The sequence below is a fragment of the Propithecus coquereli genome, unplaced genomic scaffold (assembly GCF_000956105.1).
Source record: "Propithecus coquereli isolate 6110/MARCELLA unplaced genomic scaffold, Pcoq_1.0 Scaffold66, whole genome shotgun sequence".
NCBI classification, from domain to species: Eukaryota; Metazoa; Chordata; class Mammalia; order Primates; family Indriidae; genus Propithecus; species Propithecus coquereli.
The window spans coordinates 10,436,076-10,459,948 of NW_012152618.1; the positions used below are offsets into that span (position 1 = coordinate 10,436,076).

Below are 23,873 nucleotides of genomic sequence, written 5' to 3' on the forward strand. Positions count from 1 at the left end.
GCTGGCCCTAATCTTCACTTCTTGCTTGCACAGAGCGACAAGGTCAGCTAGGGTGGGAGTTTAGGGTCTTCTTAGGCCTTTCCTAGGCACATTCACAGCCCCATACATGCTAGTAATCTTCTAGGAATCCCTTTGCTTTCTATGAATATGTCATTCCCTAGTTTTTTTTTCCTTTTAAGTTTTTGTTTTGTTTGTTTTTTTGTATCGGCCTCTTGTTACTCCCAATTGGTATTACCTCTTGAGGCTCTTGTCATGTTAAACAATTGTCACTGATTGTTTTCAACAAATGCCCTAAGGATATGGCTGTTAGCACTGGGAAAGTTCGCAGTCCGGTGAAATAAAGACAAACTGAGAACAGAGTTTTTCAGGGAGTCACCAGATAGGTCAAATAGTAACACTTCTCCTGGAATGGAGCTTTCATAGAGCTTGAAACCTGTTCTGCCCCCTCCAATGGCTGCCAGGCTACTGTTCTCACAGGTCCCCTGCTTGGGAGACTCTTAGTTTTCAAAATTACTGTGGACCTAGAGAGAGGAGGATGGGGATAGGGCAAGTTAAAACACCACAAAGCTCACTCTTCTTATTAGAATTCAGCTGTTTTTCTTTTCTTTTCTTTTCTTTTTTCTTTTTAGAGACCAGGTCTCACTCTGTCACCCAGGCTGGAGTGCAGTGGCGTGATCATTGCACACCTCAGCCTCAGACTCCTGGGCTCAAGGGATCCTCTCACCTCAGCCTTCCAAGCAGCTATTTTTCTTGAATAAACATGACTTGGATTGTAGTTAGCCTCTGGTTAATTTCCAGAGAAAAAGCTGATTTTGAATTGCTTTCATGGCGGAGTGGATTTTTGGAGGTCCTTCCTCTGCCATTCTAACAGTGCGCCTCTCCTGGTTGGTCTGCACGTTAGAAGAAACCCTAGGGCTGGCAGCCAGAATCCTGACTTCAGCTGCCACAGTGGAGAGTCACAACCTCTCACTAGTTTCCAAACCTAAGTCATTCACTGCCCCAGAGCCTTGCTTAAAAGGGCTGGCCAGGGCAGGGCGCAGTGACTCACGCCTGTAATCCTAGCACTCTGGGAGGCCGAGGCGGGAAGATAGTTTGAGCTCAGGAGTTTGAGACCAGCCTGAGCAAGCGTGAGACCATGTCTCTAAAAATAGAAAGAAATTGGCCAAACAACTAAAAATAGAAAAAATTAGCCAGGCATGGTGGTGCGTGCCTGTAGTCCCAGCTACCTGGGAGGCTGAGGCAGGAGGATCGCTTGAGCCCAGGAGTTTGAGGTTGCTGTGAGCTAGGATGACGCCACGGCACTCTAGCCCGGGCAACAGAGTGAGACTCTGTCTCAAAAAAAAAAAAAAAAAGGGCTGCCCAGTCCCTTGAGGAAGGACCTTGCACCACTGCCGCAAGTGCTCATCACAAATCTTCCTTTAAGTCTTCCCCAAAGGGACCTACGGCCATTTACTAGGGTGTCTGTGCAGTGAGGAAAGGGAAATATCGAGGTCTTTCAGGGATTACTAGACATTGGCTCTAAATTGATGCTTATTCCTGGGGACCCAAAACGCCACTGTGGTCCACCAATCAAAGCAGGGGCTCATGGTGGTCAAGCGATAGATGGCCTTAACTCCAGGCCAATTCTGTTGGCCCACAGACCCATCCTGTGGTCATTTCCTCAGTGCCAGAAAACAGTTAGAATGGACGTATTTGGTAATTGGCTAAGTCACTAATGTGAGACTCAAAGATACTGGAAGAAACCATATGACATGTCAGAAATACGAGGGGAAGGAAAACATGCAATTAATGTAAAATTAAAGGACTGATCCAGAAGACCTAATATGCATATAAGGAGTCTCAAAAGAAGAAACAAGTAACAGAGGGAAAGAGAAATTTGAGTCTGAAGAGTAAAAGGATACATTAATAAAGATAAGCATCTAGACATATCCTGTGATAAAATTCCTGAGTTCCAGAAATAGGAAAAACAACTTACAAACTTCCAGACTGAAAGACTAGGAACGAGAATCCTTTAAGAGCCCCCATCTGCAATACTATCAGCCAGGAGATTGCAGGAATATAGTCTGCTAAGAGAAAAGGAATGTAACCTCAGAATCAAAACCAGCCACGTGTCACCTCCTAGCCAGGGCAAAAGAAAGGAATTTTCTGGCCTACCAGATTCAGTGTATATATCATCTCCATGCCCCACCTGACGGATGTCTTTAAGAAATTTGCCTCAGTAGTGATTGAGAACTCATGGTAACGACAGATGAAGAGGTGAGGTAGCAGAAGTGAGTAATGAATCTTTATATTGACATATATATATATATATATAATTCAGTTTAAATGGTGGAGTATAGACTGAGAATTTGTGTGTCAAGTGTTTAGAGATTATTTTGCAGAAATGATTAATGAAAATCCTACTGACAGACTAGAGCAAAAAATTGTAAGCTATTTCAGTAAAACTCCAGGAGTTGGGGAGAGTGAGAAAGTTAAAAGCATTTTAAAGGTATCATCTTTCAGGATGCTGTGAGGGAGTGGGCAACTAAAACATTTTGGTGAAGGAGTAGGATTATAACCATGTGTTGATACAACATTTAAGAATAATTATGATTGTTAGGAAAGATGATAAACATTATCAGGTTAACAAAGGGAAAAAAGGGGAATGAATAGAAATTTGGACAAGCCCACAAAAGTTTTAAAAAAAAGCATAGGAGGAAAACATTAATGAAAAATAAATTGGAACCAGATGCACCTGTAATCTCAGCTACTCAGGAGGCTGAGGCAGGAGGATCACTTGAGCCCAGGAGTTCAAGGCTGCAGTGAACTATGATCATGCCACTGCATTCCAGCCTGGGCAACAAAGCAAGACCCCTTCTCTTAAAAAATAAACAAATAGTAAATATAAAGTGGAAAGAAAAAAGTATATTAGTTATTGCAGTAAGTATTAACAGGCTGAATTCATCAATTATAAATCAGAGCATGTCAAGCTAAATTACTTTTAAAATCTAGCTATATGCAATTTATAGGAAACACACATAAAACAAAGGGACAAAAAAATGTTTAAAATAAACAGATGGACAAAAAAAATTCCAGGCACATGCAAACAACAACAAAAAAACATGATTGAGGGGAGGGGTATCATAAAAATTCTGCCAATGTTTATTTCTTGGTTTGGGTGGTGGTTACTAGGATATTTTGTTTTATAATATTATGTTAGACTGCCTATTTTTCTGTGAATGTTTATGCATGTGGATATTTCATAACTGCGGTATGCAGAATAATGGCCCTTGTTTTAATGTCCTAATATGTCCACACCCTAATCCCTGGAACCTGTGAATGTTTTTACAAATGTGATGAAATTAAGGATCCTGAGATGGGGAAATGATCGTGGATTAGCCAGGTAATCCACTGGGCCCCATGTAATCACGTGCATCTTTAAAATCAGAGAATCTTTTCTGGTTGCGATTAGGATGTGAGTGTGGAAGACGGTCAGAGAGATGCAGAGTTACTGACTGGAGGAGGAGGAAGGGGCCATGAGTCCGGGACTGTGGGCAGCCCCTGGAGCTGGAAAAGGCTGTGAAACAGCTTCTCCCGTACAGCTGCCAGAAAGGAACACAGGCTTGATGACACCTTAATTTTAGCCCAGTGAGGCTCTTGTCAGACTTCTGACCCACAGAATTGTAATATGATAAATCTGTGTTGTTTTATCCACTAAATTTGTAGTAATTTGTTACAGCAATAGAAAAATAACACAATGGCAAAAAAAAAAAGACTTAAAACGTTTGCCTTCCTGTTATGACCTCTGCTTCACCTCCCTTCTCTTCTCAGCTTCCACGTTACACTTTTTAAACTAATCTGCAGTTTTTTCATTGTCCATAGCTTTGTGAGTGGACAGTTACGGCAAAAGACGAAGTAGAAAGATCACTGAACTTGAGAAGGACCACAGTTGTAGTTCCAGTTTTTTTTTTTTTTTTTTTTGAGACAGAGTTTCACTTTGTTGCCCTGGCTAGAGTGCCGTGGCATCAGCCTAGCTCACAGCAACCTCAAACTCCTGGGCTCAAGCGATCCTACTGCCTCAGCCTCTTGAGTAGCTGGGACTACAGGCATGCACCACCATGCCCGGCTAATTTTTTCTATATATTTTTAGCTGTCCAATTAATTTCTTTCTATTTTTTGGTAGAGACGGGGGTCTCGCTCTTGCTCAGGCTGGTCTCGAACCCCTGAGCTCAAACAATCCGCCCGCCTCGGCCTCCCAGAGTGCTAGGATTACAGGCGTGAGCCACCGCGCCCGGCCTGTAGTTCCGGTTTTGCACCCATGTGCTGTGTGACTCCCAGCCCACTGTTTTCCCTCTGAGCCTGTAACCTTAATTATTTTATTTGACAATTATAAACTGAACAAAACATTTCGCTAGGTACAATACAGCGGTATAATCCTTCCTCAACGTAAATTCAACCTACATAAAATTCTTAAATACAGTATATGGATTTACTTTTTTCTGTTCTACTTTTAGGCAACTGTAAGAATTTCAGATCCAGTACATATAAATCTCAAGTCATTCCTTGTCATCCCCTAGGGACTTGGCAGCAAAGATCCCACAGAGGAATAATATTCCTTTTAGAGAGCAAGTTACCTGTCCCAAAATAACCCATTAAAAGAATGAATGCTAAAACATTTCAAGAAAATAAGGAAGGATACGTTGAATACTCATTAATGGAGTAAGCAGTTTTAAATCATTTAAAATGCCACTTGTTGGCAGTGGCTCGTGCCTGTAATCCTAGCACTCTGGGAGGCTGAGGTGGGAGGATCGTTTTGAGCTGGAGAGTTTGAGACCAGCCTGAGCAAGACACCGTCTCTACTAAAAATAGAAAAAATTAGCTGGGTAACTAAAAATAGAAAAAATTAGCCAGGTGTGGTGGTATGCACCTGTGGCCCCAGCTACTCGGGAGGCTGAGGTAGGAGGATCACTTAAGCCCAGGAGTTTGAGGTTGCGGTGAGCTAGGCTGACGCCACAACACTCTAGCTAGGGCAAGAGAGTGAGACTCTGTCTAAAAAGAAAAAAAAAAAGTCACTCATTGTCTATTCAATGACTTATAGTAAAAGGAAAAATATTTATAGGAATTTTCATAGGTTTATATATCCCTTTCTGCTGTCGAGTTGATGAGTTTTCATGGTGGAGTCTCACAGACAATGACCAATGACTGGGTCATTGGTCATGCCCTTTAAGACCCATGGTAGTCACCGGGCCCCTGGCACGTCATGGTTCCTTGGAAGCATCCTATGTACTCCATCGCACAGTGACTCTGCCAGACTCCTGACATGGTCTCTCTTGGTTGGTCCCCATTGTTTCAGTTCACATTTTCTGGGTCTAGCTTGCAAACTTCCCAAGGGGCTGGGTCTGATGAGGGGGGTAGGCACGATTCAGTTAGGTAACACTTCCAGGCCCAGATATCTCAGAGCATCAGGCCAACCTACAGGAGTCCGCTGACGTTCCAGGCAGGACATGTGTGATGTGGCTGCCTGGGGAATTACAGGCTGATCAGCATCCCTTGGACTTGCATCTTCAGAAATTGTGACAATCAAATCTGCCTTTATACCTTTCTTAAACGCTAAAGCCCAGTTGAGAACCACTGCTAGGGGCAGGTAGGTTCAGATGCCAATCCATAGGCCAGTCAGGGATTTGAGGGGAGGAAGTGGGGCATTGTGAAGGGACTGCAGATGTGGCTGCCACTTGAATTAGGAGGACACCTCTCTAGTATGAGGCCTCGACTTCCTTAACTGGGATTTCTCCCACCCTGGGGGTTTTGAGGTATGTAATCATTTAAATTGGAGAAAGAGTACTGTACAAATCGAAGCATACTTTGAGGGCAGGGAACTGATTTTTATTTTATTATTACATAAAAACCATGTATGTGCATGGTGGAAAGTTAGGAAATACAGACAAGCAAAAATGAGAATAACACTCTATTCCTACCACTGCGAGATTCCTACTGCTAACACCTTGAATTGGTCTTTTCAGTCTTTTCTAAGAGCTCAGCGTGGGCCTAGCAGTGAACAGAACCTCCATGATTGTTGAAGAAATGAACGGAAATGATTCCTTGCCTCTAAATTAGAAGATATAATAAGGTGATCTCTAAAAAAACTCCCTTATGAAAATCTAGAGAAATAAGAGTAGGGCAGTTACTGAAAGCATGACATCTGTAGAGTACATACGTGTGTATCCATATATACATATATATCATATGTGTGTGTGTGTATATATCACTCAGCCCAGGGCCTGGCACATTAAGAAGACTCAGTAAACAGGACCATTGTTATCATTAAAATTGCTAAAAAGAAAAAAAAAGCCTCCTTTCATTAGAAAGTTGGGGAAAGAAAGGGATTTTACAGATAAGGAAATGGAGCCAGAGGAGAGGAGGCTTGCTTGGGCACCACAGCTAATCATCACCCCCCTCACTCATTTGGCTCTCAACTCTGGAAGGTCACTAAGGAGTTAACAGAGCAGTGGACTCAGAGCTGGGTATCTAGGTTCCAATCCTTGTTGTTCCATTCACCATCTACGTGCTCCTAGGCAAGTCACTTCACTCTCCTAGCCCTCAGTTTACTTGTCTGCAAAATGGGGATAACAGCTCCTTGCTGGGTTGAAGCAAGGGAAGGAGAAATTGTAAATGTATCTAGCCCAGTGCTGACACATAGCAGTAGCTCAGGGTGGCAGTTCCAGGTCAGGGGAATGGTGTTAGTTAACTCACCTCCAGAGAGGCAGGAATCAGGGAGGGGGAAAGGTGTCCTGAGTGGGAGATCCAGGTCTCAGAGTTCTCAGACTCTTCTCTGAGAAGGGGAATTCTCTATTCTGCTTCCCAAGCAGCTATGGGGGGGTACCAGTGTATAGGGAACACTGAACTATTGCCACAAATTATGGAGGAAATTGTCCTCATCTGAACTCTGTTTAAGAGTGCATACTCTGAAGTCAGACTATGTGAATTCAAATCTGCCTCTGCTATTTACTATAGGACAAGTGACTTATCTGGGCCTCAGTTTTCTCATCTCTAAAATGGAAATAATAATAATAGTACTTATCTCACAAAGTTTTTGAAATCATTTTGTGAGATTATGCATGTAGTGCTCTCAGAATATTAATATTAGCTCAATGTTAGCTATTTTGCTGTGTGTGGTCTGAAATTGTTAGGGTTGAGATTCTCAACCCGGAATGATGGACAGACGGGCCCTAATTGCCTTCTCAGGAAGACAAGTGCAGTTAACTCCAAGTGTGGGTCCAAGTTGAAATGCACAACTATGAGAGAAGAGGGCAGAGTTAAATAAGAGTTGAACAACAGTATGGCAGTATCTGGTTTTTCCGTTTGTCTTCTGTATGCTACATTGTTTAAAATTAAGTTCTCTCTGGAAAAGGAAACTATTAATAGTTTTATTGGAAATGGGCTCTGAGTTTAATGGTCTTTTAAAGCCCATAGTGAAAGAATAAGATGTGGGATAGGGTTGGAGGGAGGTGGCAGAGGATCTTCGTGAGGGTGATGGCAGGGGATGGGGAAGTCCTTGCCAGTAAGGGGAGGGAGGGAGTCCTGGTGCTGGCCCCATGGCCATGCTCCAGGGAAGCAGCCGGTCCCAGAGTATGTAGCTGCCTGATATCCCAGGAAACATGGGATCCTGTGTACAGGGAGTTCCAACCCAGAGAGTCTGGTGCCCACTGTGGTACAGGGCAGAACCCATGGTCTTTAAGGGACCACTGTGGGCTTGGACATTGTTGCCAACAGCAGTGATGATGAGCTATAGATTAGATCCTACCCGCCACCAAAACACACACACACACACGCACGCACGCACGCACGCACCCCAGTTATCCAGGCAACACCTCCTGAACTGTGGTGTGCCCTTGAGAGTGGAAGAAAGCCCCAGTGGTGACTGAGATGGGATTTCCATTTAGTCTCATACATTAAATTGTTTTTAGAAGTATTTGAATATTTGTTTCAAGGGGTACCGGCCCAAAACAACTTAGCCAGCCTGGCACCCACGTGTTTTGGTCTAGTGCCTAGAGTCCCCTCTGAAGCTTGCTAGTGCATTCCCCACCCCCTCACCGTCTTACTTCCAGACTTGGTTAAGTAGGTGGTTTTTGGAATCACACAGACCTTAGGTTAAGTTCTGTCACTAGCTGTGTGACCTTGGACAAGTTACTGTACTTAACTTCTCTGAACCTGTTTATTCATCAGTAAAATGATGCACTTCCTCACAGGAGTTGTTAGGAATATGAAATTAATAGGGTGGTTTTCAAATTATGTCCTGGAGAACCTAAAATAAGACAATCTAGTGTTTTCCAAACTCCATTAATATCCCATCTTCCCAACCTTTAACAAATTTCTGTACCACCTGTACTACTATTTACTTAATCTTGTCCTTTAAAAATATCAAGTGACTTTTTTTTTTGAGACAGAGTCTCGCTCTGTCACCCGGGCTAGAGTTCCGTGGCATCAGCCTAGCTCACAGTAACCTCACACTCCTGGGCTCAAGCTATCCCCCTGCCTCAGCCTCCCAAGTAGCTGGGACTACAGGTGCCGGCCACTACACCTGGCTAATTTTTTTGTTTGTTTGTTTCTATTTTTAGTTGGCTGGCTAATTTTTTCTATTTTTAGTAGAGTCGGGGGTCTAACTCTTGCTCAGGCTGGTCTTGAACTCCTGCCCTCAAGCGATCCTCCCACCTTGGCCTCCCAGAGTGCTAGGATTATAGGCGTAAGCCACTGAGCCCAGCCTCAAGTCACTTTTTTTTGAAAAAATGTATTCAAAAAGGAAACTTTAATCACTATCATAAGTAGAAAATACCTATCACTTACCCTAGAGTGGTAAAAATACATACAACAAAATCAAAACAATGCTATTCAATTCCAGCTGGCTATGGTTACAGGCCAAACTCTAAGCTCAAGGCCTTGATTTTGTTTGTTAAAAAAACGGTTATCTCAGTCACAAAAGGCTGCATAAAATGGTCTTATGAAATGCCCAAAATAAGCAAATCTAGAGAAACAGAAATTAGATTGGTCCTAGCCTAGGGCTGGAGGGGGAGGAAGGGATGGGAGTTACTGCTAATGGGTATGGTTTCTTCTAGGAGTGATGAAAATGTTCTAAAATCGACTGTGTTGATAGTTGCAAAACACTGTGGATGTACTAAGAACCACTAAATTGTATGGCGTGTGAACTGTATCTCAATAAAGCTGTTATTTTTAAAAAATATATGGAGAAAGGTGTAGCTGTTAAGTCTGATTCTTTCTCTTTGAGGTAATTAAAGGGATTCAAAGACACTGAACCAGGACAACTGTTATTTAACTCAGCCGGGTCTCTGAACTAGCGGCATGAATCTTGCCCCTTTGTGAAAGGATTCATTAGTAAGCATTTTTCCAAAAAACATATTTGCCAATCAAGTCAGACTAACCTGGGTTTCTATCTTTTCGACTGAGTCACTGACCTGCATCATGACTCTGGAGAAGTCACCCCAATATTCCTATCTGCAAAGTACGGATAATAGCTCCTGCCTCACAGGGTGGCAGTAAGAATGAGAATGCGTGTAAGGCGCCTGACCCACAGTAAGCTCGCTCAACGGTGGCTCTGTCAGAAATGTCCCCGGATGACTCCCGCAGCACTAGCGCTAGAAATCAAGGAATGTGGCTTTGAACCACGTTTCTGCCCCTAGAGCAGGGAGGTAGGGGGAGCCTGCCCCTGCTAGTCCAGAGTAACTTCCTCCTCTGGGTCTGTCTCCTGATTGGGAAAGGGGGTACAGTGGATTCCAAGGCGCAAGTGAGTTGAAGAAACCGACTGTCCGGGGCTAGCCCCAGGCTCCTCGCGCCCCTGTTACAGCCGGGGAAACTAAGGCCCAGAAAGGGCCAAGAGACTGCCCAGGTCAGAACGGCTAGTGCGGCCCTTGCGGGAGGGCCTGGCTCGACGCCGGGATCCCGCCGCGGCGCAGGCAGAGGCTGAACGATGCTCGCCGCCGCCCGGCCGGCTGCAGCAGGACGGCGAGACCCAGCGCCGCGGGCGGCCCGAGGACCCGGAAAGCGCGCAGGCGGCGGCCACTCGGCAGCGGCGGGTCCCCAACGGCGGCGCCCGCGACCCCCCGCCCCCCGCCGGAAGTCCGCCCCCGGCCCCTCTAGCACGCGCGAGGGTGCTCGGTGGCCTTAACCCTTGCCACGGCCGCGCCACGCTCTCGCCGCGCCGGCCGCAGCCGGGGCGCACTGCCCTCCTTTGTTCCCTCGGAGCTGCACAAAGAGTGCGAGGGAAGCAGGGTCCCGGGTCCGCTCTGCCTACCAGGTGGCCGCGGGCGCCCGTGAGTGCAACCGCGTCTTGCTGGCTCCCTCACCACAGCTTAAAATAGATCCATTAAAACCTCAGCCGGGGTCATTTCAGATTACAACGGAGTTTTACTTTCACTTTTTCATTTTTTGGCACTGCATTTCCTACACTTCCTAGAGTGCATGTAATACTACTGATGATTCCAAAAGGTAAAGGTTGAAAAGATTCACTTTACACCAATTTGGTTTACATTCAGCTTCTCAGGCTCAAAGATGTGTGACCCCCAAAGATGAAGAAAAGATTATTGGCTCCATTTTTCAGATGACGCACCTAAGGTCTAGACAGGGGAGGTGATTCGCCCAAATCACAGTTAGTACAAATCAGTCTGAGTCTGGAATACCTGCACTCCCATCCTGTGTTCTGACGCTTTGCTACACAGCTGCCTGCCTGGAACAAAGGAGGGGCGGGCAAGGAAAACACTAGGAACTGTGCTCTACCCTTGTGCTGGCCCTTGCTGGGGTCCTGGGGTCACCAACCAGGTATATCGCTGCCTTCACAGACTTGCATAGAGAGACCCCAGTTAGCTGATGTGGCGATTCTGCCAGCTGCTGAGTATGCCTGTTCCAAGTGTGCATTCTGGAACTGGGAAATAACCACAGGATGAGCTTGGGGACTCACTGGGCCCACTGTGAGATGAACTGGAGCTAAACGCCATTGATCACCTGACCTCAGTGACGTTTTGGGTCTCCAGAAGAACCGAATCAGATGCTATAGTAGAAATGTAACCAGAAAAGGAGTAGGATTTTGCCAGTAGAAGAAAGATTTATCATTCACTTATCATTAATGAGCACCTACTGTTTACCAGGCATTACTGTATGCCCTAGGAGGACAGAAATGAATGAGACAGATGTGGCCTAATTCTAGCAGGGTAAGTGAGATGTGGAATGAAAGGGGAAGTACAGTGGCCAAGCAGGGACCTGACCTGGTTTGAAGGTCAGGGAAAGTTCCAGGAAGAGGGAAGGTGGAACCCAAGGCCTGAGAGATAAGAAAGCGTTGGCCAGGAGGAGAGAGGAAGGGAAGAGCTTCCCAGGCAGAGGGAGCAGCAAGTGCTAAGGTGGGAAACAGCCTGGGCAGCTTCCTTGGGTTAGAAGTTATGTGTGTTAGATGGCAGAGGGCTTGGGCAGAGAGGCAAGAGAGATGGGCAGGCCCCAAATTGAGCAGGACCTTGGCTGCCATGATAAGGATCTTGGTAGGAGAACTCCATGAGCAAAAGCGAGTGTGGCAAGTGGCCCATGTGGCTGCAGGGCAGGAAGTAAGATGAGAATCCTAGAAGAGTAAGTGAGGAGGCAGAGAAGGAGAGCAGAAGCCATGCCGGGAAGGCCTCAAATGCCCCAAGCTCAGGCATTAACCTGTAAGCCATGCTCAGGAACATCAATGAGAAGAGTAAGAAAACACTAGGGAGTGGTGGGGATTGCACTAGGGAGTGGTGGGGATTGCGGTGACGGAGAGCACATGCTCCGCCTCCAGGGGTAGCCAGTGTTCTGCTCCCCGGCCCCATGACCACTTCAGGGGGCAAACTCAATGTCTCAGAACGTCTGTTTTCCAGATTTTTATATGAAATCACTTGATTTTAAATGTTGGCATCATATTCAACACACATAAGCCAAGCCAATCATATCCATAGGCTCATGGTTCTCAAATTTTGCAGCACATTAGCATCACCTGAGGAGCTTTTAAAAATCCCAATGCCCAAGTCACACATGATACCAATTTAAAATGTCTTGTGTGGAAGCCAGGCATCAGAATTTTAAAAAGATTCCCCGGGTGGTTCTAGCGTGCAGCAGCTTAAGAACCACTGCCATATGCTGAGTACATGCTGTGAGTTGCCAGGCAAAGCCACGGGGAGCTATGGGAGGTTTTAGAGCAGTTTGGAGTTTAAGGAAAATCAATTCTTTTTTCTTTTTTTTTTATTTTTTGAGACAGAGTCTCACTCTCTTGCCTGGGGCAAGTGCCATGGCGTCAGCCTAGCTCACAGCAACCTCAAACTCCTGGGCTCAAGGGATCCTCCTGCCTCAGCCTCCCAGGTAGCTGGGACTACAGGCATGCGCCACCATGCCCGGCTAATTTTTTATATATATATTTTTAGTTGTCCAGCTAATTTCTTTCTATTTTTAGTACAGTCTCGCTCTTGCTCAGGCTGGTCTTGAACTTCTGAGTTCAAACAACCCACAGACCCCGGCCTCCCAGAGTGCTAGGATTCCAGGCATGAGCCACCATGCCCGCCCAGAAAATCAATTCTTAAGAGGAAAGGAGTGTAGTCTTGGTGGGAAGGGGCCTGGAGCCCCAAGGACAGTGGCAGAATCCTGCCAGGGTGACCAGCCATCCCAGTTTGCCCAGGACTGAGGGGTTTCCTGGGACATGGAACTTGCAGTGACCAGGAAAGTCCTTGATCCTGTCCCTGATACAGTTCTGTATCCCCAGATTTCTGGGGAGACTGATGCCACAGACTTCCCATTCTAGAAATTCCTGGGAAAAGGCTGTCTATCCCCCTGGGGTGCGCGCACTCAGGTCTCTAAGCTCCGAGCTTGACAGGCTTGTGCAGGGAGCTGGAGGGAGGGGGAGGGCTTGGCCCATCTGTTCTGCACCCAGCAGAGTGATGCTGGTCTGTGGAATACAAGTCAGCGACAGAAAGGAACGAACTGCTCGTCCACACAGCAGTACGGATGCCTCTCGGGGATGTGATCCTGAGTGGCAGAAAGGAGACAGCAAGGAGCACACAGTCTAATTCCACTTATATGAAGTTCCAGAACAGGGTAACTCAAACTGTGGTTTAAAAATAAAATCAGAACAGCGGTTGCCCCTGGGGAGTTGGGGGCAGGAAAGGGGCGAGTTTTCTGGGGTGACGGGTGATGTTCTGGATTTGAGGAGGGTTTCCTTATGCAGATGTGTGCATTCAGTAAAACACGCCAAATCGTACAGTTAACACTGTGCATTTTACTACATGGATATTTTACCTCATGTGGGGGGAAATCCCTCCGAATAAATACTGGACTCTAGTTGGCGATGTGTGTGCTGAAGTGTCTTAAGGGCAGTTACTATTGTCCGCAACGTGTTTTGAAATGTATCGAGAAAATAAGATGAATGGATATGGGTATATAACATGTTACAGGACTAGGCAGTGGGGGTGTGCGTTACCTGTACCATTCTTTCAACTACCGAATTCTTTCATTTTTAAATTTTTCTGTATGTTTAAAACTTTTTATAAGAAAACCTAACTCTGATCATGTCGCTCTCTGCTCAGACCCTTCAACACATTCTTCGTTGTACTCAGACTAAAAGCCAAAGTCCTGACAGCGGCCTCCAAGCAGGGTGACCATACATTCTGGTTGTTCCAGCGTTCGCCTGGTCGCCGGCATAATTATTGAGGCCTCTTTTACTCTCTGAAGTGTCCTGGTCTGAATGGTAGATGAAGGGCTTGTGCTGCCCGAGAGGCCCCAGCTGACCCGAAATCACTTCCCTGCTCCCTCCCTCCCTCCCTCCCTCTGCCCTGCCACACTGCTTCTCCTTGACGCTGGCTAGCTGTCCCCTCTGCCTGCCCCAGATACTCACAAGGCTCTGTCCCTCACCACCTTCGAGCTTCTCTTCAAACGTCGCCTCAGTGAGGCCTCGCCTGACCTCCCGATTTAAAATGGCAACCTGCTCTTCCCCATCTCCCTTACTCTGCTTGGTTTTTTCCAAAGTGCTTATAGCTCCCGCGTATGACATTGTTTATGGAAGGCAAGCTCTGTCGGGCAGGGATTCTTCCCTGTTCTGGTTATGCTGTCTCCCCAAGGACTAGAATGGTGCCCAGCAAACAGCGAGCGCACAATAAATAGATGTTGCTATGAATAAAGGAAATCCTCTGCCCTCAGGGGGCTCCCAGTCTGGTGCTGAAGACCCAGTGGACACAGACTAGAGGCAGCAGCCGTGCTCCAATATGGCAGAGGAGCGGATGGGGCTGACGGAGAGGGGAGGAGACGCCACCAGAAGCTGAGGCTGGAAAAACATCTGCCAGGTGAAGAGGGGACAAGAAAGGTGCCCCTGGCAGAGCAAACAGCACAAGCAAAGCCCAGAGGTGAGAAGCTGCGGAGTGCGTTGGGCGGGGGGCGGGGTACAAGCAGTTCGCAGGGGCTGTGCGTGGGCTGGAAGTAGCAGAAAGTAGCATGGAGGAAGGACCGGGAAGGTTTTAGGCAGGTGCAGCAGCTTGCACGGGTTTGGGTTTCTGGGAGGAGCATGGATTAGAGATAGGCAAGAATGAAGCAGGGAACCCCCCCAGGAGGCTGTTAAAATAGTTTTCCTGGCATCTAGTAAAGCAGTGTGGCCCTGAAGAAAGGGGCAGACTGGGGAATTATTTAGGACAAACACTTAATAGGATGTGGTGGCTCAGGGAAGCTGACTCTGGACTCCTGGTGTTCCCGCCTTGGCTGGCTCCTGGGATTGTGGGGCCATCCATGGGTGCAGGGGATAGCAGGAATGGGTTGGGGGGAAGATGAGGCTGAGGGTCTGTGGGACACCCCAGTGGAGATGCTCTTTGAGTCTGGAGGTAGGGGCAGAACTCAGAGGCAGGGATGAGGAACCATTAATTCCAAGGGAGAGTGCTAATGAGGAGAGGAGCTAAGCCAGGGCAAGAGACTCTTAAGAGAGGTCAGGATGAGGAGAGAGACCAAGGACAGACAGGGACAGAGGGGTGGTGGTGGCCAGGGCAGAGAGCCAGGGGTGGAACGATGTCCAAAAAGAGAGTGTGGATTTCAGGAGGGGGCAGGGAGGGCAGGGCAAGGTGAAGAACCAGGGCTGTGGCTGTGGAAAAGCTGGCTTTTATACCAGGTCAGAGAGTGGGCCACAGAGAGTGTGGGGGCAGGCCTGGGCTCGGGGACAGTTGCCTGCGACCAGGAGAGGGACAAGAATCAGGGAGACTCAAACTTTGCCTCTTAAGCCTGCTCAGAAAGGGACACCCACCCCATCCAGCGCCAGGATCTTCCTCCCCAGCCTCACTGACAGGCAAGTCTCTAGCTCTATCCCCGCACCCTGGTATCCTCATCTGTAGGAAAAACAACTGCCATTTACTGAGCACTTACTATGTACAAGTCAAGGACTCTCTCTCCAAGTATTGCCTCATTTAATCTTCATAGTATGGGCCAGGTGCGGTGGCTCACACCTGTAATCCTAGTACTCTGGAAGGTCCAGGTGGGAGGATTGCTTGAGGTCAGGAGTTCAAGAGCATGGGCAAGAGCGAGACCCTGTCTCTACAAAAAATAGAAAAATTATCCAGGCATGGTGGCACACACCTGTAGTCTCAGCTATTTGGGAGGCTGAGGCAGGAGGATCGCTTGAGCCCAGGAGTGTGAAGTTGCAGTGAGCTATGACCATGCCACTGCACTCTATCCCAGGCAACAGAGTGGGACCCTGTCTTAAAAAAAAAAAACAATCCTTATAGTAGTCTCACCAGGCTGATGTGACTATTATCACCATTTTATAGATAAGAAAACTGCAGCACAGAAAGGTTAAGTCACTTGCTCAAGGTCACACAGCAAATGAATACAGATGCTGAGATTCAAACCCAGAACTGAATTCTGGGCTTTAACACTGTACCCAAACCCATACAAGGCACTTTACAGTTTACAGAGCACTCTCATCACCCTGTGTGGCAGTTGAGGAGCGTAACGAGATGACCCACAAACCCAGAAAATAGCTGGTAGGCTGAATGATGGCCCTCCAAAGATGTCCACATCCTTATCCCCAGAACCTGTGAATGTCACTTTACATGGCTAATGGGACTTTGCAGGTGTGATTGAGTTGAGGCTCTTGAGATGGGAAGAGTGTCCTGGACTACTCAAGTGGGCCCGAAGTAATCACCAGGGTCCTTATAAGAGGGAGGCCGGAGCATCAGAGATGGAGATGTGATGATGGAAACAGAGACTGGCAGATGCTATGCTGCTGGATGTGAAGATGAGGGAGGGCCACAAGCCAAGGAATGCAGGTGGCCTCTAGAAGCTGGAAAAGTCAAGGAAAGAGATTCTCCCTACAGCCTTGCTCACACCTCGACCTTAGTCCAGTGAGACTAATTTTGGACTTCTGACCTCCAGAACTATAAGATAAGAAATTTTTGTGGCTTTAAGCCACTAAATTACAGCAGCAACAGGAAAAGAATACACCCATCATTGCATACCTGGCTCCACTGGCCAGCTCTGGCTCCACTACTACTACTGCAGCTGCTATCAGCAAACACCCTTATGTTTGTTAATGGTTCTTTAAATTTCCAATGTGGTCCTCTCTGAACCTCAGTCTCTTCTTTTGTTAAAAATAAAAATAGGGCTAATACACCTGACCCTGCCTCTCTTGCAGGCACAGAGTGAGGGGGCTTTATATTATTTGAAGGTTCCCACAAATTACTGGGGCAGGTGAGGCCTAGTATTTGTCCTCATTGCTCAGATGAACAAACTAAGGCTCAGAGAGTAGAAATAGCCTGCCTAGAGCCACACAGATAGTGAGTAACAGAACCAGGACTTGAATCAGGGCTTCTGACATTAGTTCTGCCATACTGAGGTTCATGTCTCAGAGCCCAGCTCACATACCACCTCCTCAGAGAAGCCTTCCTAGATAACCCCAGCCCAGTCATTTCTTCATTCATTCATCAAGCAGTTGCTATGACTGCTCTGTTCCCACTGTTATGCTAGGGTGCTAGGTAAGGCTGGGGACCCAGTTCTGTCCTCAGGAGCCCACAGCCTAGTGGACAAGACAGATGTACAAACCAGTGATCCCAAAACAGCCTGGTAAATGCTGAAACAAAGAAGAGGAGCCCATGGGCTTGTGGAAACTTAACAAAAGGAGAAACTGAGCCTGGGATCAGGGAAGGCTTCTTGGAGGAAGTGGTGATCGAGCTGGGGACAAGTAGCACTCAACCAGAAGTGTGGGCCAGGGGTTCCAGGTGGAGGAATGGCTAAGCAAAGGCAGGGAGGCACGATGCTGCACCTTCCTGAGGACAGGGAATGGGCTGGGTCGTCCCAGGCCCCCAAGTCCCTCTGGGCCTCCGTGTTCCTATGAATGAAATGGGACTCACAGGCCTAGCTGCCCAGAGCTTTGCTAATTGCTGGGCCCAGGGGAGGACCGAGCAGGAAGAAGAGGGTTCGTGGGATTCCCAGAGGAGGAGGGTGAAGGTCAAGGAAGGTCAAAGGTAAGAGGGATAGTGCAGGTAGGAGGAGTGTTGGGGAGGCAGGGTCCTGGCTCAAGTCCCCACCCCACAGCTGACTCTTGGTGTGACTATAGGAAGGTCCTCTCAGAGCCTCAGTGACCCCATCTGAGAAATGGAGCATGAAGACAAAACTGTCTCCAAAGACCCTCCCCAGCCCTGACGGGGAAATGACATGACACAAAATTACAAAAGGGTCTTTATTTGTAAAAAGCCAAAGGGACCCTTGGGGCAACAGGACAGGCAGGCCGGCTTCTCAGGGATCGGGGGCATTTGGGCAGATGCGCTTGAGTGGGGGGGCGCCCTCCGAGTCCTCTGTGTCACCCTGGGCTGCCTCAGGGACAGGTGGCACTGGCTCAAAGACGGGGTAAGCTTCGGGGGCCTGGAGAGGAAGGGCGGACAGGCGTGAGCTCCACCCGACCCGGGAGTCCAGCCTCCCGCCTCTGCCTCCTCCAAAGCCCCGCTCCACTCCCCTCCCGGACACAGGAGTCCAGCCCAGGGCCAGGTGCCCAAGATGCAGACTCAGCAGGGCACGGAAAACAACAGCAACAATGACTGCAACAGTTTTTCAGGGAAAGAATCTGGTATTTGATATTTCTGGAAAATGCAACAAGGTAACCCTTGTGAAAAAAGTCAGAAGTTTATGAGGGACTTTCTTAAACTAATTGTACAGTTTAGGATATTTTTTAAAAATACATGGAGGAGCACCATGATCTTTTCAGGCTTTTAATGGTCTTAAATCAGCCCTGATCCAGCCCTCAGGACTTCATCTCTAAAAAACATCCTTTCTTTTTCAGTCCCAAGGACCCAGCCTCTAAATCTTTAGCTGGGTCCTAGGTCTACATCTCCCTCTTGGACCTCAGGATGCAGCCTCCAAGCCTTCGGCTGCCCCACAGCCCCCATTCCCTCCAAGACCTGGGAGTCCAGCCTTCTGGCCTCTCTCACCTCAGCCTCCAGCAATTCTGGAACAGGCTCCTCCTTGGTCAGCATTGGGGGTTCATCGGTGCCGCCAGCAGTCATGCTCCCAGGATCTGGAACATCAAGTTAACAAACATTCCCTGAACAGCCACTCCGTGCCAGTAGCACAGACAGTGGGGGGAAACAGACACAAACAGGCACCAGTCACACACGCCACAGGGCTGTGGGAGCAATGAGGAAGGGGCCAGAACCTGGCTGCAACCCAAGAAGCAGACATAGGAAGGAACATTTGTATGGGATCCTGAAGGGTGAGTAGAGTTTTCTGCAGTAGACAGAGAGGAAGAACACATTTTAGGCAGAGGGAACACATGCTTAGTGAGCACAGTTTCTGGGCTTGGGTTCAAATCCTGACCTTGGGCAAGTTACTTACTCTCCCTGGGCCTCAGTTTACCCATCTGTAAAATGGGGATAATGATAGCAGTTACCACGTGAGACCACTGTGAGGATTAACTAACATAATTCAGGTAAAGCCCTTAGCGCAGTGTTTGGCACATAGTAAGTGCTCAATAAATGCTGGTTATTGTTTTTCTATTAACAAAGATACACAAGTGCTTAGCATGATCTAGACGCAGCCCATAGGCTCAAGGCATGGTGTTCTCGGCAGGGAACAAATGAGGTCATCAGAGAACAGTCCACAAAGGCCCCAAATGTCAAGCTGTGGAGTCAAAGGCCACGCGGAGCCACTGAAGGATCTGAAGCCGAAAAATGACCCTGTCAAACTTGTGCTTTAGAAAAAGTTGTTCTGGCAGCTATGTGGAGGCGACTAAAGGAGACCAGTGAGGAGGCTGAAGCCAGGTGCGGGTGAGAGGCGGGCAGGGCCGGGGGAGGCAGAGGAAGGGAGACACACGTGGGTGGTGGTGCCAACCAGACAGGGCCCCCATATGGAAGAAAGAGGAGCTGAGGTGGACTTAGGCCCCAGAAGCTGGCTCAGTGGGTGTGTGAGCTTGGGCAACTTACTTAACTTCTCTGGATCTCAGTTTCCTTATCTATAAAGAGAGATCATAACAGGATCATCCCCTTATAAGGTCGCAGTCAGAATTAAATGAGAAAAAACATATAAAGTGCTTAGAAGGGTGCCTGGCACACAGTAGGAGCTCAATAAATATTAGCTGTTGTTTTCCTTCTGGCAGATCTTGAAGAAAAAAAAGAAAAAGAAAAAAAGAAGATAAAAGACAATAAAAATTTAAAAAAAGAAAAAAGGAATATTAGCTGTTGTTATCTCTACTACTATTCATCACTCTTATGCTTATCATTATTAGTTATTTTTTTTTAAAGCCACTCAAATTTAGCAATGGGAGGTTTAATAACTATTAGTTATTTATTCAACAAATATTTGTTGAGCACCTATTATGTGTCCCACGATACTCTCAGGATACTGTAGTGAACAAGATCGATAAGGACCTAACATTCAGGAAAGTGATATGAGATGGGAGTGGGGAGAAAGACAATAAACTGGTCACAAATTAAGTTTACGTGGAAATCTCAGCTGGTGACATGTTATCTATGGGTCCTAAGAAGCCAGAGGAATGAAGCAGACAGCAGTGACAGGTCGAGTTTGCAGAGTCAGGGAAGGGCCCCAGGAGGCAGCACCGGAGGGGAGCAGGCATGGGGCAAGCTGGTGGGTTCAACTTTGGACAGGACAGGACTCAGAGGAGAGGACTCCTGGGAGGCATCTGGTCCTACCTCTCTCTTGGCCCAGCCGTGGGGGCTGGGCTTCCTCAGCGACCCCTTCTGGGGGTCCCGCAGGTGACACAGGGCGGCTGGGCTGGGGGGTGCCCCCAGGGCTGGGTTCAGTGCCCTTTTGCAGGGAGCCTTCCGAATGGAAACTCTGGTTGCTGTTCTCATCTGTAGGAGCAAAAGCAGAGGTTTGGCCTGAGGTCCCCAGTACCTTCCTTCAATTCCCACAGCCCCCCAAATTCCAGGATCCCTACATACCATTGAGATCTAGCAGGATGAGAGGGCCACTCCCTCGGGGACTGGCACCCCTGCCCCGTCTCTCCCGGCCACGGGATCTTTCCGCCCCACCACCTGCCCGACGTCGCTCCTAAGGGTTAGAGGGATAACAGTCAGAGCCAGCTTTCTATTTCGCTCTTGCAAAGCCCCCACTGTACAAATAAGGAAACTGAGGCACAGAGAAGCAAAAAGCCCTGCCTGAGGTGACAGGTTGTGCACACTGGCTTAGGTCTTGAACTCAGGGGTCTGGAAGAGGAAAAAGGGAAAAGGGGGAGGAGTTGCTACTAATCGTTAACATCTGTCCCCGCTGCTGCAGCATTTGAGTTTTCAGAGTGGGGGCTGGAGGTAGAGCCCAGGGTGGGGAGGGGCTTGCCTGAGGTTGCACAGATGCAGGGCTTTGGTTGGGGGGAGCTTGCTCACCTCCTCCTGGGGGTCCACCACTGGCACCCACTTGAAGATACGAAGGGAAGTGTCGCCCACAGTCACCCATCGCTTCTCCCTGTGGGAGGGTGGGGGGCTGGGTCAGAGAGGCCTGAGGGGAGAGTCCCTCAGGAGCTGGGCACATCTGGGGGTACCTGCAAAGGTATGGGGTACACGAGGGTAGGGCAAGTTTCGCTAATAGGGCATAGTTAGATGGAGAAAGAGAGCCCTGCAGACCCCAGGGCATAGATGGGTGCTTCTAGAGAGAGGGCATGACTTGGGGCCGTGGCTCTGCAGACCCCCGGGGCATACATAAGGGGCACCGCCATGGACCTGGCTGCGGATCATAGGGATCACAGCAATGAAGAGCTGGGGCTACTTGCAGGAGTGTCAAAGCTTTAGGGGGCGGGGCATAAATGGAGCCTCCGGCTCTGGGAGGGCACAGCTGGGGACCACGCTTTGTAGACCCCAGGGAGTAGCCAGGGGAAGAAAGATAGAGCCCTGTTGACCCAGGGCACAGCTGGCGGGCCAGGGTACACCTAACACCTGGGGCCACAGCTGGCGAGGAGAGGGCAGACGCATTTGGTGGTGGTGGTCCCGCCATGTCCCGTCCCTGGCCCCCGGGCAGCGCTCACCATCTGCGGACCTTCTCGATGGTCGCCATCACCTTCTTGATGTCATCCTTGGCCCGGCTCCGGGTCTCGGCCCGTACGGTCCGGCCGGCCATGCTGGCGGGGCTGGGGCCGGGGCCGAGCCCGCGGCGGGGCCGCCTCCCGTCCGGCGGGCTCAGGCTCGGCGCCAGGCCGGGGCGCCGCTCTCTCGGCTGCCGTCCCTCCGGGAGTTGGCCGCGCCCTCCCTCGCTCCCCAACGCCTCCGCGAGTCCCCGCCCCGTTTCCTGCCGCCGCGCCCCGCCCGGGCCAGTCCCCCGAGCGGCCTGGCGGCGCCGGCGGCCAAAGCCCAGGCCTGGAAGCCCGGCCGGCCCCGCCCCGCCCCGGGCCCACCCCCTCGGGGCGCCGGGACGCGCAGCGCCCCCTGCCCGCCGCCAAGAGGAGAGTTGGGGGCAGCGAGGCGACTGGACGCGCGCGGCGTGCGTTCAGACCACGTGTGCGCTGGGTGCGCGAGGGGGTCTGAGTCCTGGTATGTGTCCGCTGCGGGTGGGCGTCCCTGGAACGCGGTGTGTGGAGCGTGCGCGTGTGTCTGCCCTCGCCAGGCTGTCTGATTCTACGCTGTCCAATCTATTCGTTCATCCATTCATTCAACAATCTGTTGACTGCATGCCAGAGAGAGTATGTGTGGATCTCCACCCACCAGAATGGCTAAAGTGAAAAAGACAGACCATCCCAAGTGTAGGCGAGGAAGTAGAGCGACTGGACCTCTCCTATATTTCTGGCAGAGTGTAAATTGGTAGAGACATTTTGGAAAACTGGCAGTTTTCTAGTGAAGCCAAACATACGCCAACCCTATGATCCTGCAATTCCACTCGTAGGTTGTCAACACCCAACAGAAATGCGTAGGTGTGAGCACCAAGAGACATGTACTGGAATGTTCATAGCACTATTCATAATAGCCCCAAGCTGGAAATAACCCATCAACAGAATGGAAAACAAATTATAGTGTATTCATTACCATGGACATAGACACAGCAAGGAGAATGACTGATGTCCTGCTATATCCAACAACACTGACAAGTATGAATAAATCTTGAGTGAAAGAAGCCAGATAAAACAGTATACACTATATGATTCCATTTATATGAAGTTCAAAATCAGACAAAACTCCTTTACAGTGTGAGAAGTAAGGATAGTGGCCACCCTTAGGACTGGGACAGAGGAGGCTTCTGGGAGCTGGCCATCCTGTTTTGTCATCTGCTGCTGGCTCCCTGGGCATATTTATTCTGTGAAAATTCATCAGGCAGTACACTTATGATGTATGCACTTTTCTGTATGTGTATTACACTCAATTATAAGTTTCCTTAAAGAAAACGAATGTGTCTTGGTTGATTTTATTTGAGGCTGGTTTGTCAGCAGATATGACCATGTCTAAATTTGTGCTGCTGTATATGTCTTTCAAGGTGTGTCTGTTGTGTCTGTGAGTTTTGTTGTGACTGTGTCCAGAGGTTGAGGGGATAAGGGGTTAGGAGCGTGGTTATGACAGTATTTCTGGAGCCAAACTGCTGAGGTACTATCCCAGCTCTGCCACACCCAGCTGTGTGGCCTTGGACAAGTCACTTATCTCTACTTCCTCACCTATAACCTGGGAGCATGTGCAAAGCTGTTAGAACAATGCCCAGCACATAGTAAAATATTGTCTGTTAATAACTGTGTGTTGTGGCCACTACTAACAGTCTGGCTCAATTGCACTTGCTGTGCCCTCTGCCAGTTAATCTCTTTCTTCCTTTAGTCTACCAGTTGCCTGCTCATGGCAACATCCTCACAGACACATGGGCCCCCTTCCCAGTCCTTCACTCCCAAACCCCCCATTACCTGCTGTTATCTACGGCTCCCCCTCAGACTGTGAGCTCCTCAGGGGTCAGAAACCAAGTATGGATCATCTTTGACCCAGCGTCCAGGACAGAGTAGGTGCTTGGGAACCACTTTGTGGGCATAAGTGCGTACAGTCCTTTCAGAGTCTACACCAGGCTGATGGGGTTGATGTATGGGTATGACCTCCTGTACAGGTCTCTGAAGTTTGCTTCCGTGTCAGAATGATTGTAAACATTAACTCTTCAGTGGATGTGTGTGAGCATGCATGTGTGCGTGTGTGTATCAATGGAGTTCTCTCACTGAGCCTGGTGAGGTGAGGTGAAGTGGTTTGTCTGACTCCCTCTCGGAAGGTGTAACAGTGAGAGTGGCAGACAAGTGTGCCCCACGCCTGAGAGCCCCCACCGCAGCCTCTCTTGCACCCTGCCCCCTAGTCAAGCGGGAGGGAGGGCCTGTGCATTCCTGTCCCGCCACTCTTGCAGTTTCCCTTTCCTGTCTCCCCAGCTTTCCCCTCAAAGCAGTCCCAGCCGCCGTCCCTGCCTCAGGTCGG

At 48.8% G+C, this 23,873-nt stretch overlaps 1 protein-coding gene across 2 annotated transcripts in view; it reads right to left on the reverse strand.

Moving 5' to 3' along the window:
- BCL7C (B-cell CLL/lymphoma 7C) overlaps nt 1-21,899 on the reverse strand; it is a 43,944-nt gene extending 22,045 nt beyond the window's left edge. The window contains exons 1-6 of one of the 2 annotated variants that reach the window (XM_012660172.1): nt 21,479-21,899; nt 20,844-20,922; nt 20,406-20,514; nt 20,154-20,315; nt 18,438-18,523; nt 17,679-17,874 (exon numbers count right to left, since the gene is read on the reverse strand). In XM_012660172.1, the coding sequence (XP_012515626.1) occupies nt 17,749-17,874; nt 18,438-18,523; nt 20,154-20,315; nt 20,406-20,514; nt 20,844-20,922; nt 21,479-21,570 (654 nt within the window). In that variant the 5' untranslated portion in view covers nt 21,571-21,899 and the 3' untranslated portion in view covers nt 17,679-17,748. Of the gene's footprint in view, nt 1-17,678; nt 17,875-18,437; nt 18,524-20,153; nt 20,316-20,405; nt 20,515-20,843; nt 20,923-21,478 lie in introns of those variants that run through there. The other variant, XM_012660170.1, reaches the window with a different exon arrangement.
- Between the last annotated feature and the right edge of the window lie 1,974 nt (nt 21,900-23,873).